The sequence below is a fragment of the Somniosus microcephalus genome, chromosome 14 (genome assembly GCF_052327205.1).
Source record: "Somniosus microcephalus isolate GS21.2 chromosome 14, FLI_Smic_1.0, whole genome shotgun sequence".
Taxonomy (NCBI): Eukaryota; Metazoa; Chordata; class Chondrichthyes; order Squaliformes; family Somniosidae; genus Somniosus; species Somniosus microcephalus.
Window position 1 is genome coordinate 134,386,723 of NC_141000.1, and position 14,313 is coordinate 134,401,035.

General features: G+C 49.3%; 1 protein-coding gene across 3 annotated transcripts in view; it reads right to left on the bottom strand.

Moving 5' to 3' along the window:
* cbsa (cystathionine beta-synthase a) overlaps positions 1–12,828 on the bottom strand; it is a 48,321-nt gene extending 35,493 nt beyond the window's left edge. The window contains exons 1-5 of one of the 3 annotated variants that reach the window (XM_086007346.1): positions 12,717–12,824; positions 12,027–12,133; positions 9,022–9,156; positions 8,832–8,911; positions 7,696–7,830 (exon numbers count right to left, since the gene is read on the bottom strand). In XM_086007346.1, coding sequence (XP_085863472.1) covers positions 7,696–7,830; positions 8,832–8,911; positions 9,022–9,156; positions 12,027–12,078 — 402 coding nt within the window. In that variant the 5' untranslated portion in view covers positions 12,079–12,133; positions 12,717–12,824. Of the gene's footprint in view, positions 1–7,695; positions 7,831–8,831; positions 8,912–9,021; positions 9,157–12,026; positions 12,134–12,716 lie in introns of all 3 variants that reach the window. The other 2 variants (XM_086007347.1, XM_086007348.1) reach the window with 2 other exon arrangements.
* Positions 12,829–14,313: the final 1,485 nt, after the last annotated feature.

A 14,313-nucleotide genomic window follows, 5' to 3' on the forward strand; every position in this document is an offset into this window, starting at 1 on the left:
ACGACATAGGTAGAGAAAGAGGGATGAGGTCCTGCAGGCAGATTTTAGGGAGCTAGGAAAGAGATTAAAAAGCAGGACCTCAAAAAGGTAGTAATTTCCGGATTACTCCTGGTGCCACGTGCTAGTGAGTACAGAAACAGGAGGATAGAGCAGATGAATGTGTGGCTGGCGAGATGGTGTAGGAGGGATGGGCTTTAGATTCCTGAGGCATTGGGACCGGTTCTGGGGAAGGTGGGAGCTGTACAAGCCGGACGGGTTGCACCTCAACAGGACCGGGACCAATATCCTCGCGGTGGGGTTTGCTGGTGCTGTTGGGGAGGGTTTAAACTAACTTGGCAGGGGAATGGAAACCTGAGTGTGGATTCAGAAGTGAGAAAAGCAAAGTTGGAAATGGAAGGCAGAAAATTAGTAAGTGAGTTTGGAAGGCAGAGGAAACAAAGTCTAGAAAATAGACAACAAGGGAGTTTGGCATTGCTAAATGGTATATACTTCAACACAAGGGGTCTAACAAATAAAGCAGATGAGCTGAGGGCACAGATAGACACGTGGGTGCACAATATTATAGCTATTACTGAGACATGGCTGAAAGAAAGGCAGGAATGGCAGCTCAACATTTCTGGTTACAGGGTTGTCAGACAAGAAAGAGAGAGGAATAAAAAAGGAGGGGGGGGTTGCAATATTGATTAAAGAAACCATTACAGCTGTGAGGAGGGATGATATATTAGAAGCATCATCAAATAAGGCGATATGGGTTGAACTGAAAAGCAAAAAAGGGGCAATCGCACTGCTGGGAGTGTACTATAGACCCTCAAACAGTCAGAGGGAGATAGAAGAGCAAATATGTAGGCAAATTTCTGAGATGTGCAAAAACAATAGGGCAGTAATAGTGGGGGATTTCAACTTCCCTAACATTAACTGAGATAAAATTAGTGTGAAAGGCATAGAGGGCACAGAATTCTTAAAATGCATTCAGGAGAACTTTTTTAGCCTGTATGTAGCAATCCCAACAAGAGAGGGGGCGGTTCTAGACCTAGTTTTAGGGAATGAAGCTGGGCAGGTGGAAAGGGTATCAGTGGGAGAGCATATTGGTGGCAGTGATCATGATTCAGTTAGATTTAGGGTAGCTATGGAAAAGGACAAGGGCAGACCAGGAATAAAGTTCTCAATTGGGGAAAAGCTAATTTTACTGAGCTGAGAGGTGATTTAGCCAAAGTGGACTGGAGACAAAAACTTGAAGGTAAATCAGTGTCAGAGCAGTGGGAGGCATTCAAAGAGGAGATTCTGAGGGTTCAGAGCAAGTATGTTCCCTTAAAGAAAAAGGGTAGGACGAACAAATCTAGAGCTCCCTGGATGTCAAGGGGCATACAGGGTAGGATAAAGAAAAAAAGGGAAGCTTTTGACAGATACCGAGGACTCAATACTGCAGAAACCCGAGAGGAGTATAGAAAGTGCAGGGGTGCAATTAAAAAAGGAAATTAGGAAAGCAAAGAGAGGGTATGAAAAAATATTGGCAAGTAAAATCAAGGAAAACCCAAAGATGTTTTATAAATACATTAAGAGCAAGAGGATAACTAAAGTAAGAGTAGGACCTATTAGGGACCATAAAGGTAACCTGTGTGTGGAAGCGGAAGACGTGGGTATGGTTTTTAATGAATACTTTGCGTCTGTTTTCACAAAAAAGAGAGACGATGCAGACATTGCAATCTTGGAGAAGGAGTGTGAAATATTAGATGAAATAAACAGTGAAAGAGGAAGTATTTAAGGGGTTTAGCATCTTTGAAAGTGGATAAATCCCCAGGCCCGGATGAAATGTATCCCAGACTGTTAAGAGAAGTAAGAGAGGAAATAGCAGAGGCCCTGACCATCATTTTCCAATCCTCTCTGGCTACAGGTGTGGTGCTGGAGGACTGGTAACGTGGTTTACAAAGGGAGAAAGGCATAGACCGAGTAATTACAGGTCAGTCAGTCTAACCTCGGTGGTGGGAAAATTACTGGGGAAAGTTCTGAGGGACAGGATAAATCTTCATTTAGAAAGACACGGATTAATCAGGGACAGTGAAGGGAAGGTCATGTCTGACTAAATTGATTGAATTTTTTGAGGAGGCAACAGTGAGGTCGATGAGGGTAGTGCGTTTGTTGTAGTCTATATGGATTTTAGAAAGGCTTTTTTGATAAGGTCCCGCATGGCAAACTGGTCAAAAAAGTAAAAGCCCATGGGATCCAGGGCAAAGTGGCAAATTGGATTCCAAAATTGGCTCAGAGGCAGGAAACAAAGGGTTATGGTCGAAGGGTATTTTTGTGACTGGAAGGCTGTTTCCAGTGGGGATCCGCAGGGCTCAGTACTGGGTCCTTTGCTTTTTGTGGTTTATATCAATAAATTGGACTTGAATGTAGGAAGTATGATTAAAAAGTTTGCAGATGATACAAAAATTGGCCGTGTGGTTGATATTGAAGACTGCAGGAAGATATGAAGGTAGATGGTACAAGGACTAGGGGACACAGATGTAAGGTTTTGGGCAAGAGAAACAGGGGGGATGTGAGAAAAAAAAAAATTATGCAGCGAGTGGTGAGGACCTGGAACTCGCTGCCGACGGAAGTGGTGGAAGCGGAGACACTCAATGTTTTCAAGGGGAGACTGGATAGGCACTTGAGGGAAATAAACTTGCAGGGCTACGGGGATAGAGCGGGGGAATGGGACTGACTGGATTGCTCTACAGAGAGCCGGCACGGACTTGATGGGCCGAATGGCCTCCTTCTATGCCGTTTTAACTCTATATGACTATCAATGGACTGGTCAGGTGGGCAGAACAGTGGATAGGAAGGACCTATTTCCCTTAGCAGAAGGCTCAATAACCAGGGGGCATAGATTTAAAGTAATTGGTCGGAGGTTTAGAGGGGATTTGAGGAGAATTTGTGTCACCCAGAGGGTGGTGGGGGTCTGGAACTCACTGCCTGAAAGGGTGGTAGAGGCCGAGAACCTCATCACATTTAAAAAATACTTGGATATGCACTTGAAGTGCTGTAACCTATAAGGTTACGGACCAAGAACTGGAAAGTGGGATTAGGGTGAATTGCTCTGTTGGCCGGCACGGACAAAATGGGCCGAATGGCCTCCTTCTGTGGTGTAAATTTCTATGATTCTATGATGCAGGAGGCTCTGACTGGGTTTGCAACCACGGTGACGGCCAGTGTGCAGAGAATGGAGGAGTCCATCTCAAACATGAGCAATGCGGTGGTGCACGCAATGGCGAATGTAGGTGCCACCATGGAAAGGATGGCAACCTCCATGGAGGACATAAATCGCCAGACTCAAATGAACATAGTGGCCTAGAAATTGAGTTGCCTTAGCGCCGCTTTTGAGGCGCTAGAGGGACTAGCGCCAGAGTTATGGCCAGTTCAAAAATTCCCTGGGGCCCTAAAGCGGCGTTGCACCGGTAGCGCTGCGCCGGCACCGATGACGTCATCGGTGTGCGCAGCGTCCCGGTTGCCATGCCGACGGGCCCCAGCGCCGAAATTCAGTTGCGGCCGCCTCGCCCGGGGCAGCCGCAACTAAGACTCTGGCAACAGAGTCTTACAAGCCTTTGCGCCGGCGCATTAAAGGCCCCGCGGCGGCCGGCCGCTTTCCCGCCGGCCGCCTGGCCGCAGCTCCCTCCCCGGACTTCCCCCCCCCCCCCCCCGCGGAACAGAAGCAAGCCCGGCACTTGTCCGAGGTGCCGGGCTCATTTTTATAAAGATTTTCGCGGGCCGCGGCCGGGTGCAGGCAGCTCCTCCTTAAGGGAAGGAGGAGGCCTGCACTTCCCGAGCCTGCCGCACCGCATCGGGTGCCGCAGCGCCGGAATTGCGGCGCGAAACGGCAGTTAGCGCCGAATTACCGCCGCAAAGACCCTTCAGTAGCGCCGGCAGCCGTTTGGGCGCGGCCCTGCTGAATTTTTGGCGCACGCAGGGGGACTTAGCGCCGGCACTAACTTCCGGCGCTAAAGCCCTGGCTAAGCCAAAACTCAATTTCTAGGCCAGTGACTCTTCTAAATAGATGGTCAGCTATAAAGGATAGATGGGCATTTATCGTGGAGAGGAAGCAGAGGTACATGGACGTCCCCGTTATGAGGACTGTCAGTACAGAGACGGGTCCTCATGGCCCCACTGATGTGCATCAAGGTGCTCTCCAGCTACTTGCTAGCAGCAAAGTGTGGGTGGCCCATGACAGGGATGATGGTGGGAGGCGACATGCAAGTGGGGACTCCTCTCCAAGCGCTCCAACGTCCATCCCCTTGCCAACCTCTCGGTCAGAGCCCCAGATGACTGCCCCTGTGCCTCGCAAGAGGAGCAGCCTTTGGCGGGGCCTTCAAAGGCTCCAAAACCCAGAGGACGATCGCCAAAGGTGTCTAAGCAGGCGCAGCAGGGAAGTGAGCAGGCTGTCCCTACATTTGTTGATGCCATAGGGGTAGCACAACGTAGAAGCATGCGTAAGAGAAAGCTGACACATAAATGATCACAAGGGTACTCACTTGGATGTTCTGAGAGAATTCAATGTTAACTTTCTGTTCTTTTATTATGTTGGAATAAATTAATCTTGTTATGAACGTTTGACATCGTTGCCATTTGTGTGATCCCAATTTGAGGAGGCACAGTGAAGGGTGAGGGCGCCTTTTATGTCCAGCAATGCAGGTGACAGTGGATATAGAGTTAACACCAGACACTTACAGCCTCAAGACAGTCTGAAGGGACGAGGGAATTGGATGTAATATCTCCAAATTTGCAGACGACACAAAGCTGGGTGGGAGGGTATGCTGTGAGGAGGATGTCGTGAAACTCCAGCACGATTTGGACAGGTTGGGTGATTGGGCAGAAACATGGCAAATGCACTATAATGTGGATAATACCCTGGGATGTAGATTATCAGGCCTTGGGGATTTATCGGCCTTCAGTCCCATCAATTTTCCTAACACCATTTCCCTACAAATACTGATTTCTTTCAGTTGCACCCTTTCATCAGACCCTATGTTCCCCGGCATCTCTGGGAGGTTATTTGTGTCCTCCTTTGTGAAGACAGAACCAAAATATGTATTTAGTTGGTCTGCCATTTCTTTGTTCCCCATTATAAATTCCCCCGATTCTGACTGCAAGGGACCTACGCTTGACTTCACCAATCTTTTTCTCTTCACATATCTATAAAAGCTTTTACAGTCAGTTTTTATGTTCTCTGCAAGCTTACGCTCATATTCTATTTTCCCTTTCTTAATTAATCCCTTTGTCCTCCTTTGTTGAATCCTAAACTGCTCCCAATCCTCAGGATTATTGCTTTTTCTGGCCAATTTATATGCCCTCTCCTTGGACCTTATGCTATCCCTAATTTCCCTTGTTAGCCACGGTTGGGTCACCTTTTTTGTTTTATTTTTATGCCAAACTGGGATGAACAAATTCTGTAGTTCATCCATTCGGTCTTTGAATGTTTGCCATTGCCTATCCACCATCAACCCTTTGAGTGCCATTCCCCAATCAATCCTACCCAACTCGCTCCTCAGACCATCATAGTTTCCTTTATTTAAATTGAGGACCCTAGTCTCCGAGTCAACTACTTCATTCTCCATCTTAATGAAGAATTCGATCATATTATGATCGCTCCGACCCAAGCGGCCTCTTACAACAAGATTGCTAATTAATCCTTTCTCGTTACATAATACCCAGTCTAAGATGGCCTGATCTCTGGTTGGTTCCTCGACATATTGGTCCAGGAAACCATCCCGTAAACACTCCAGGAATTCCTCCTCCACAGTATTGTTACTCATTTGGTTGGCCCAATCTAGATGTAGATTAAAGTCACCCATGATGACTGCTGTGCCCTTATTGCACGCTTCTTTAATTTCTCTTTTAATGCCATCCCCAACCTCCGCCTTACTGTTTGGAGGTCTATAAACCACTCCCACTAACGTTTTTTTCCCCTTAGTATTTCTCAATTCTACCCATACAGATTCCACCTCATCAGAGCTAATATCCTTCATTACAATTGTGTTAATCCCTTCTTTAACCAGTAATGCTACCCCACCTCCCTTTCCTTTTTGCCTATCTTTCCTGAATATCGAATACCCCTGGATGTTGAGTTCCCAGTCCTGGCCTTCCTTGAGCCACGTTTCCGTAATCCCAACCAAATCGTATTTGTTTACTTCTATTTGCGCAGCCAATTCATCCACCTTATTACAAATGCTCCTCGCATTAAGACACAAAGCCTTCAGGAAGTGGCCCTAGAAATAGTAGATGCATTGCTGGTCATCTTCCAGAACTCGAAAGACTCTGGAACGGTACCCATGGATTGGCGGGTAGCTAATGTTACCCCACTATTCAAAAAAGGTGGTAGAGAAAAGGCGGGGAATTATAGACCGGTAAGCTTGACATCGGTAGTGGGGAAAATGCTAGAGTCCATTATAAAAGATGTAATAGCAGAGCACTTGGAAAACAGTGACAGGATCGGACAAAGTCAACATGGATTTACAAAAGGTAAATCATGCTTGACTAATTGTGGTAAACCACTTTTATCGTTCACTATCGTTACACTATGGTTATCGCTGTTATATCGTTACACTATGGTTATCACTGTTTACACTGTTGTATCACTACACGAGGTCGCCTCTTGTCACGCTGTTATACCTGGGCTGACCACTGCTGACTCCGCCCATGGCTCCACCTACCTGCCCAGGTATAAAGGTGGTCGACTGGCTGGCATTCCTCCTTGTTGGATCCGATCACCCACGAGGGTGGGCTCTGTTATTTAGCCAATAAAAACCTATAGTTACTTTCTTAACTCGTCGCTTTTCATTGGATGAATTGATAGGTATATCACTAATCTACTGGAAATCACCAACCTCTGACATTTGAAATTAAGCAGATGTGAGAGTGCAGCTTTTAGACTCCAGTTGCAGCTGTGAAGTATCCAGCTCGTTTTCTTCCCGATACACTTTCCTGGCGTGATCTCCGAAAGTCGTGAAACCAGCATCAAATGTTGGAAAATTGCAAAGTGCTCTCAAAATTGCAGCTAACAAGCATTTAACAAGGAGTTAAGTGCCTTAAATCCCTTACCCGCCACTTGGTGTCGGGTCTGTTGTGAAATCGCAGACCTGACACACTCAAAACTCACATGGAGACGGGATCGCAGCAGGTTTCCGACCTGCCATCAATCATTGCAAGTTTAACACCTGACCCGCCTCCGACTCGCCCTCTGAGCGCCGGACAAATCGTGGCCAGAGAGTGTTTCCACTTGTGGGGAAGAGCAAAACTAGAGGCCATCAATATAAGATAGTCACCAAGAAATCCAATAGGGAATTCAGAAGGAACTTCTTTACCCAGAGAGTGGTGAGAATGTGGAACTCGCTACCACAGGGAGTGGTTGAGGCGAATAGTATGGATGCATTTAAGGGGAGGCTGGACAAGCATATTTGGGAGAAGGGAATAGAGGGTTACACTGATAGATTTAGATGAGGAAAGACGGGAGGAGGCTCGAGTGGAGCATAAACACCGGCATGGACTGGTTGGGCCGAATGGCCGGTTTCTCTGCCGTATATTCTATGTAATCCTATGTAGTGGCCAGTTTAGTGTCGGTGACTTGCTGAAATCACTTTGCACCAACACTAAATTTACAGTGTAAACCATTTGGGTAAAAACCATCGTACGGACAAAGGGATGAGAGATCGGCCCAAGACACACCTGATCCAGAATGCACGAGTTCGGGATTTCATTCTTCAGTCTCCAGGCAACACCAACATGAGACTCTGGTGAATCAAAGCTGGCGTTGGTTGGGGTTCGGACGATCTCTGCTCCGAGAGCATGCAGCACATCCACCTTCAGAGAAAAATCAACAACTCAGCAACGCTCTGGGGGAGTTAGACTGAGGGGCGAGGCTTCTGTGGCAGGGTAACTTCGACGGGAAGAATGGCCTTCGTCATCTGGACTAGCCTCTGGGATCAGGACAGTCAGAGGATCCCACTGACCATGGTGTCCCACATTGTCCTGCTCCAATATCGTGCGAGACCCCAACCCCTCCCAGAGACCCACCGAGTCAGGCCAGGATTCAGGACACTAATGCCCAGCGCTGAGAGGCCAGGGCGACAATCCCGAGAAGCAAGATCATGTTTCGAGAAACTGGTCACTCTCACACCTTTGACGCTCGGGACTCAGGACTTTCGCGCTCACGCAGCTGCCCGAATTCCTTAAATAATCGGCCAAAGGTTCCACAGACACCAATTTTCCCCGGAGTACGGGTTCGACAGACACTGACTCACACTGGGGTACGGGTTCCACAGACACTGACTCTCACTGGGGTACGGGTTCCACAGACACTGACTCTCACTGGGGTACGGGTTCCACAGACACTGACTCTCACTGGGGTACGGGTTCCACAGACACTGACTCTCACTGGGGTACGGGTTCCACAGACACTGACTCTCACTGGGGTATGGGTTCCACGGACACTGACTCTCACTGGGGTACGGGTTCCACAGACACTGACTCTCACTGGGGTACGGGTTCCACAGACACTGACTCTCACTGGGGTACGGGTTCCACAGACACTGACTCTCACTGGGGTACGGGTTCCACAGACACTGACTCTCACTGGGGTACGGGTTCCACAGACACTGACTCTCACTGGGGTACGGGTTCCACAGACACTGACTCTCACTGGGGTACGGGTTCCACAGACACTGACTCTCACTGGGGTACGGGTTCCACACACACTGACTCTCACTGGGGTACGGGTTCCACAGACACTGACTCTCACTGGGGTACGGGTTCCACAGACACTGACTCTCACTGGGGTACAGGTTCCACAGGGTTATTTTTACCTTCTCTGTACTCATCTTCTCGGGCAGGACGATGATGCAGCGATATCCTTTCACGGCAGCAGCCAGTGCGAGGCCGATCCCTGTGAGCAACACAGAGGCCATTAGTGAGTGTGCTCGGGGTGGGGTTGACCACTTGACCCCTGTTCCCGGGCTTTGCGGCGGGGGGTTACGAGATCCTTTGACCCATTACCTGTGTTCCCCGAGGTCGGCTCGATGATGGTATCTCCCGGTTTCAGTTTTCCAGATTTCTCAGCATCTTCCAACATTCGCATTGCGATTCGGTCCTTCACGCTGCCTCCAGCATTAAAATACTCGCACTTGGCCACTGCTCAAACAAAGCAAGATATTCACTCAGCAACTTTCAACCTGGTACTTCAGACAGCCGCCCGGTGCGGGGCTCGGCCCCGGGGAGCGCCGCCCGGTGCGGGGCTCGGCCCCGGGGAGCGCCGCCCGGTGCGGGGCTCGGCCCCGGGGAGCGCCGCCCGGTGCGGGGCTCGGCCCCGGGGAGCGCCGCCCGGTGCGGGGCTCGGCCCCGGGGAGCGCCGCCCGGTGCGGGGCTCGGCCCCGGGGAGCGCCGCCCGGTGCGGGGCTCGGCCCCGGGGAGCGCCGCCCGGTGCGGGGCTCGGCCCCGGGGAGATGAGATCATGGCTGATCGCTGATCTAACTCCATCTACCCGCCTTTGGCCCATGTCCCTTAATACCTTTGGTTAACAGAAAGCTATCAATCTCAGATTTAAAATTAACAATTGATCTAGCATCAATTGCCGTTTGCGGAAGAGAGTTCCAAACTTCTGCCACCCTTTGTGTGTAGAAGTGTTTCCTAATTTCACTCCTGAAAGGTCTGGCTCTAATTTTTCGACTATGCCCCCTAGTCCTAGACTCCCCAACCAGCGGAAATAGTTTCTCTCTCTCTACCCTATCTGTTCCCCTTAATATCCTGAAAACTTCGATCAGATCACCCCTTTACCGTCTAAATTCTAGGGAATACTACCCTAATTTGTGTAACCTCTCCTTGTAATTTAACCCTTGGAGTCCGGGTATCATTCTGGTAAACCTACGCTGCACTCCCTCCAAGGCCTGTATATCCTTCCTAAGGTGTGGTGCCCAGAACTGCTCCCAGTGCTCCAGGTGTGGTCTAACCAGGGCTTTGTACAGCTGCAGCATAACTTCTACCCCCTTGTACTCTAGTCCTCTAGATATAAAGGCCAGCATTCCATTAGCCTTTGTGATTATTTTCTGTACCTGTTCCTGACATTTTACTGATCTATGTACCTGGACCCCCCCCAAGTCTCTTTGGACCTCCGCTGTTTTTAGCCTTTCACCATTTAGAAAGGATCCTGTTCGATCCTTTTTAAGCCTAAAGTGGATGACCTCACATTTGCCTACATTGAAATCCATTTGCCACTTCTGCCCTATTTTTTTATTCGTTCCTGGGATGTGGGCGTCGCTCGCAAGCATTTATTGCCCATCCCTAATTGCCTGCGAGAAGGTGGTGGTGAGCCGCTTCTTGAACCACTGCAGTCCGTGTGGTGAAGGTGCTCCCACAGTCACATCTCTGTAATTTTATGTTTCCATCTACACTGCCGACAATGCCGCCTATCTTTGTGTCATTGGCAAACTTAGATATATGATTTTCTATCCCATCACCTAAATCATTAATAAACACTGAATAGTTGAGGCCCCTACCCCAATCCCTGTGGGACACCACTAGTCACATCCTGCCAATTCGAGTACCTGCCCATTATCCCTACTCTCTGTCTCCTGCCGCTCAGCCAATCTCCGAACCAGGTCAATAATTTACCTTCAATTCCATGGGCTTCAATTTTAGTTAACAGTCTCTTGTGAGGGACTTTATCGAATACCTTCTGAAAGTTCATGTAAATAACATCCAAAGACTCCTTTAGTCACCTCTTCAAAAAATTCAAATCAGGCATGACCTACCTTTCACAAATCCATGCTGGCTCTCTCTGATCAGCTGAAAATTTTCAAGGTGTTCAGTCACCCTATCCTTAATTATAGACTCCAGCAATTTCCCGATAACAGAGGTTAGGCTAACTGGTCTATAATTCCCTGGTTCTCTCTCTCACCATTCTTAAATAGCAGAGTAACATGCGCAATTTCCCAATCTAAAGGAACGGTTCCTGAATCAAGAGAACTTTGTAAGATTATAGTTCGGGCATCTGCAATGTGCTCACCGACTTCCTTTAACACCCTGCGATGGAAACCATCTGGCCCTGAGGATTTGTCAATCTTTAGTGCCATTATTTTCTTCAATAGTGTTATTTTACTTACGTTAATTTTGGTGAGCCCCCGTCCCTGATTCAATATTAGTTTCCTCGGGATGTCAGGCATGCTATCCTCTTCCTCTACTGTAAATACTGACGCAAAGTAATTACTCAACATGTCCACCCTTTCCTTGTCATTGACAATATCACCGATATCAGTTTTCAAGGGGCCCACTTTGCTCCTGACTACCCTCTTTTTCCTAATCTAATTGTAACATTTTTTGTGTTGATTTTGATATCCTTTTGTAGCTGTTTCTATCTGTTTTGTGACCTTTTGTTGTTCTTTGTATCTCTCCCAGTCGCCAGGATCTGTGGTAGTTTTTGCATGTTTTTTTCTCTAGTTTTACGTTGTCCCTTAGCTCTTTAGTCGCCCATGGCTGGGGTTTTTTGGCAAGTACAGCTCTTGCCCCTCAGGGTATAAACTGGTTCTGTATCACAGTGAATTCTTTTTCGAACACCTCCCACTGATCTTCTGTCGTTTTACCCATTAATAGATATGCCCATCTTCTAACCTCAAGGGAATACAAGCTCAGTCTGCGCAACCTGTCCTCGTAATTTAATCCTCATCATTCTTAGGTCCAAAGTGGGTGACCTCACACTTTCCCCACATTGAACTCCACCTGCCACAGTTTTACCCACTCAATGTCCCTTTGAAACTTCCTGCTGCCATTTATCATTTACCGAGCCAGAGGACAGGATTGGGCCCGGTGGTCGTAGAGCCGGTAACACCGGCGGCGGAATGGGCCAGTGTCGCAGAACTGGTCCCTTCAGGGAATGAGGATGGAGGGTGGGAAAATGAGCAAAGTTCACTCACAGATGGACAGGAGCCAGGCAAAGGAAGTAACTGCAACAATAAACACCCCGTTACCCCTGACCCCCAGCCCACCCCGACCCTAAATACGCTACTTACAGAGCTCACACTTGAGTCCGTGAGCACGAGGGACCTTGTTGAGACGAACCATCGGGGTGTTGCCAATTTTGCTGAGAATATTGGGCAGGATGTTGGGAGTCGATGACCTGTGGGAACAGGAGCTCAATCACAAACTGCATTTACTGGCAAGTACAGAATGGGAGGCCATTCAGCCCAGCTCATCCTACTACCACCGGTCACCACCCCCACCCCCGGGAATGACCCCCAGCTTTTAACCAATCCTCTCTCCCAGTCCCTGGATCAATCAGTCTCTGGGACGTCCCGTCTGATATCCGATCTGCCGCAGGTTATCTCCACATCACCTTATAACTAAAGCTGGTCTTCGGGGTTAACCCTTTCCCTCCCACTCAGTACCTTGTAACCCACTGCAAGGCCCAGTCGAGGGCGAACAGGTCGATTTTTCGAACCCTTTTCAGTACACTCTCTGTCCGTCTCTATCCATCTCTCAGTCGCCTGGATCAGTGCTAGTTTTTGCATTTTGGTACGCTTTTTCTCTAGTTTTACGTTGTCTCTTAGCTCTTTAGTCGCCCATGGCTGGGGTTTTTTGGCAGGTAGAGCTCTTGCCCCTCAGGGTATAAACTGGTTCTGTATCACAGTGAATTCTTTTTCGAACACCTCCCACTGATCTTCTGTCGTTTTACCCATTAATAGATTTGCCCATCTTCTAACCTCAAGGGAATACAAGCTCAGTCTGCGCAACCTGTCCTCGTAATTTAATCATCATTCTTAGGTCCAAAGTGGTTCGTCAGACAAGACGGTAAAGAGCGGCCCACACCCCTGATCACTGACACCAGCTACCCCCACTGACAAACAAGGCAATCACCAGAAGGTGGGCGGGGTGAACGAGTCAATCACAGGGGAGGTGGAGGCAATGGGCCAATCACTTGGGCTGGGGGGAGAAATGTGCCAATCGGACTCCGACACAAGTTTCAGCCTCTCTGGAAACAAACCAGGGGCCTTGAGCTTAAAATAAATCAGTCTAAAAATATCCAATTTGTGGAACTCAGTGTGACCGGAACAGCTGCCAAACTCAAGATCGGCATCCAGCGTCCCAGAGTGAAGGTTACTCTCCCATCATACAGCCCCAGACCCACCCACAAGTTACTTGATGGTAGGGGCTCCCTGGGGTACGGGTTCCACAGACACTGACTCTCACTGGGGTACAGGTCCCACAGACACTGACTCTCACTGGGGTACAGGTTCCACAGACACTGACTCTCACTGGGGTACGGGTTCCACAGACACTGACTCTCACTGGGGTACGGGTTCCACAGACACTGACTCTCACTGGGGTACAGGTTCCACACGCACTGACTCTCACTGGGGTACGGGTTCCACACGCACTGACTCTCACTGGGGTACAGGTTCCACACACACTGACTCTCACTGGGGTACGGGTTCCACACACACTGACTCTCCCTGGGGTACGGGTTCCACACACACTGACTCTCACTGGGGTACGGGTTCCACACACACTGACTCTCCCTGGGGTACGGGTTCCACAGACACTGACTCTCACTGGGGTACGGGTTCCACACGCACTGACTCTCACTGGGGTACGGGTTCCACACACACTGACTCTCACTGGGGTACGGGTTCCACACACACTGACTCTCACTGGGGTACAGGTTCCACACACACTGACTCTCACTGGGGTACGGGTTCCACAGACACTGACTCTCACTGGGGTACGGGTTCCACAGACACTGACTCTCACTGGGGTACAGGTCCCACAGACACTGACTCTCACTGGGGTACGGGTTCCACAGACACTGACTCTCACTGGGGTACAGGTTCCACACGCACTGACTCTCACTGGGGTACGGGTTCCACACGCACTGACTCTCACTGGGGTACAGGTTCCACACACACTGACTCTCACTGGGGTACGGGTTCCACACACACTGACTCTCCCTGGGGTACGGGTTCCACACACACTGACTCTCACTGGGGTACGGGTTCCACACACACTGACTCTCCCTGGGGTACGGGTTCCACAGACACTGACTCTCACTGGGGTACGGGTTCCACACGCACTGACTCTCACTGGGGTACGGGTTCCACACACACTGACTCTCACTGGGGTACGGGTTCCACACACACTGACTCTCACTGGGGTACAGGGTCCACACACACTGACTCTCACTGGGGTACGGGTTCCACACACACTGACTCTCACTGGGGTACGGGTTCCACAGACACTGACTCTCACTGGGGTACGGGTTCCACACACACTGACTCTCACTGGGGTACGGGTTCCACACAC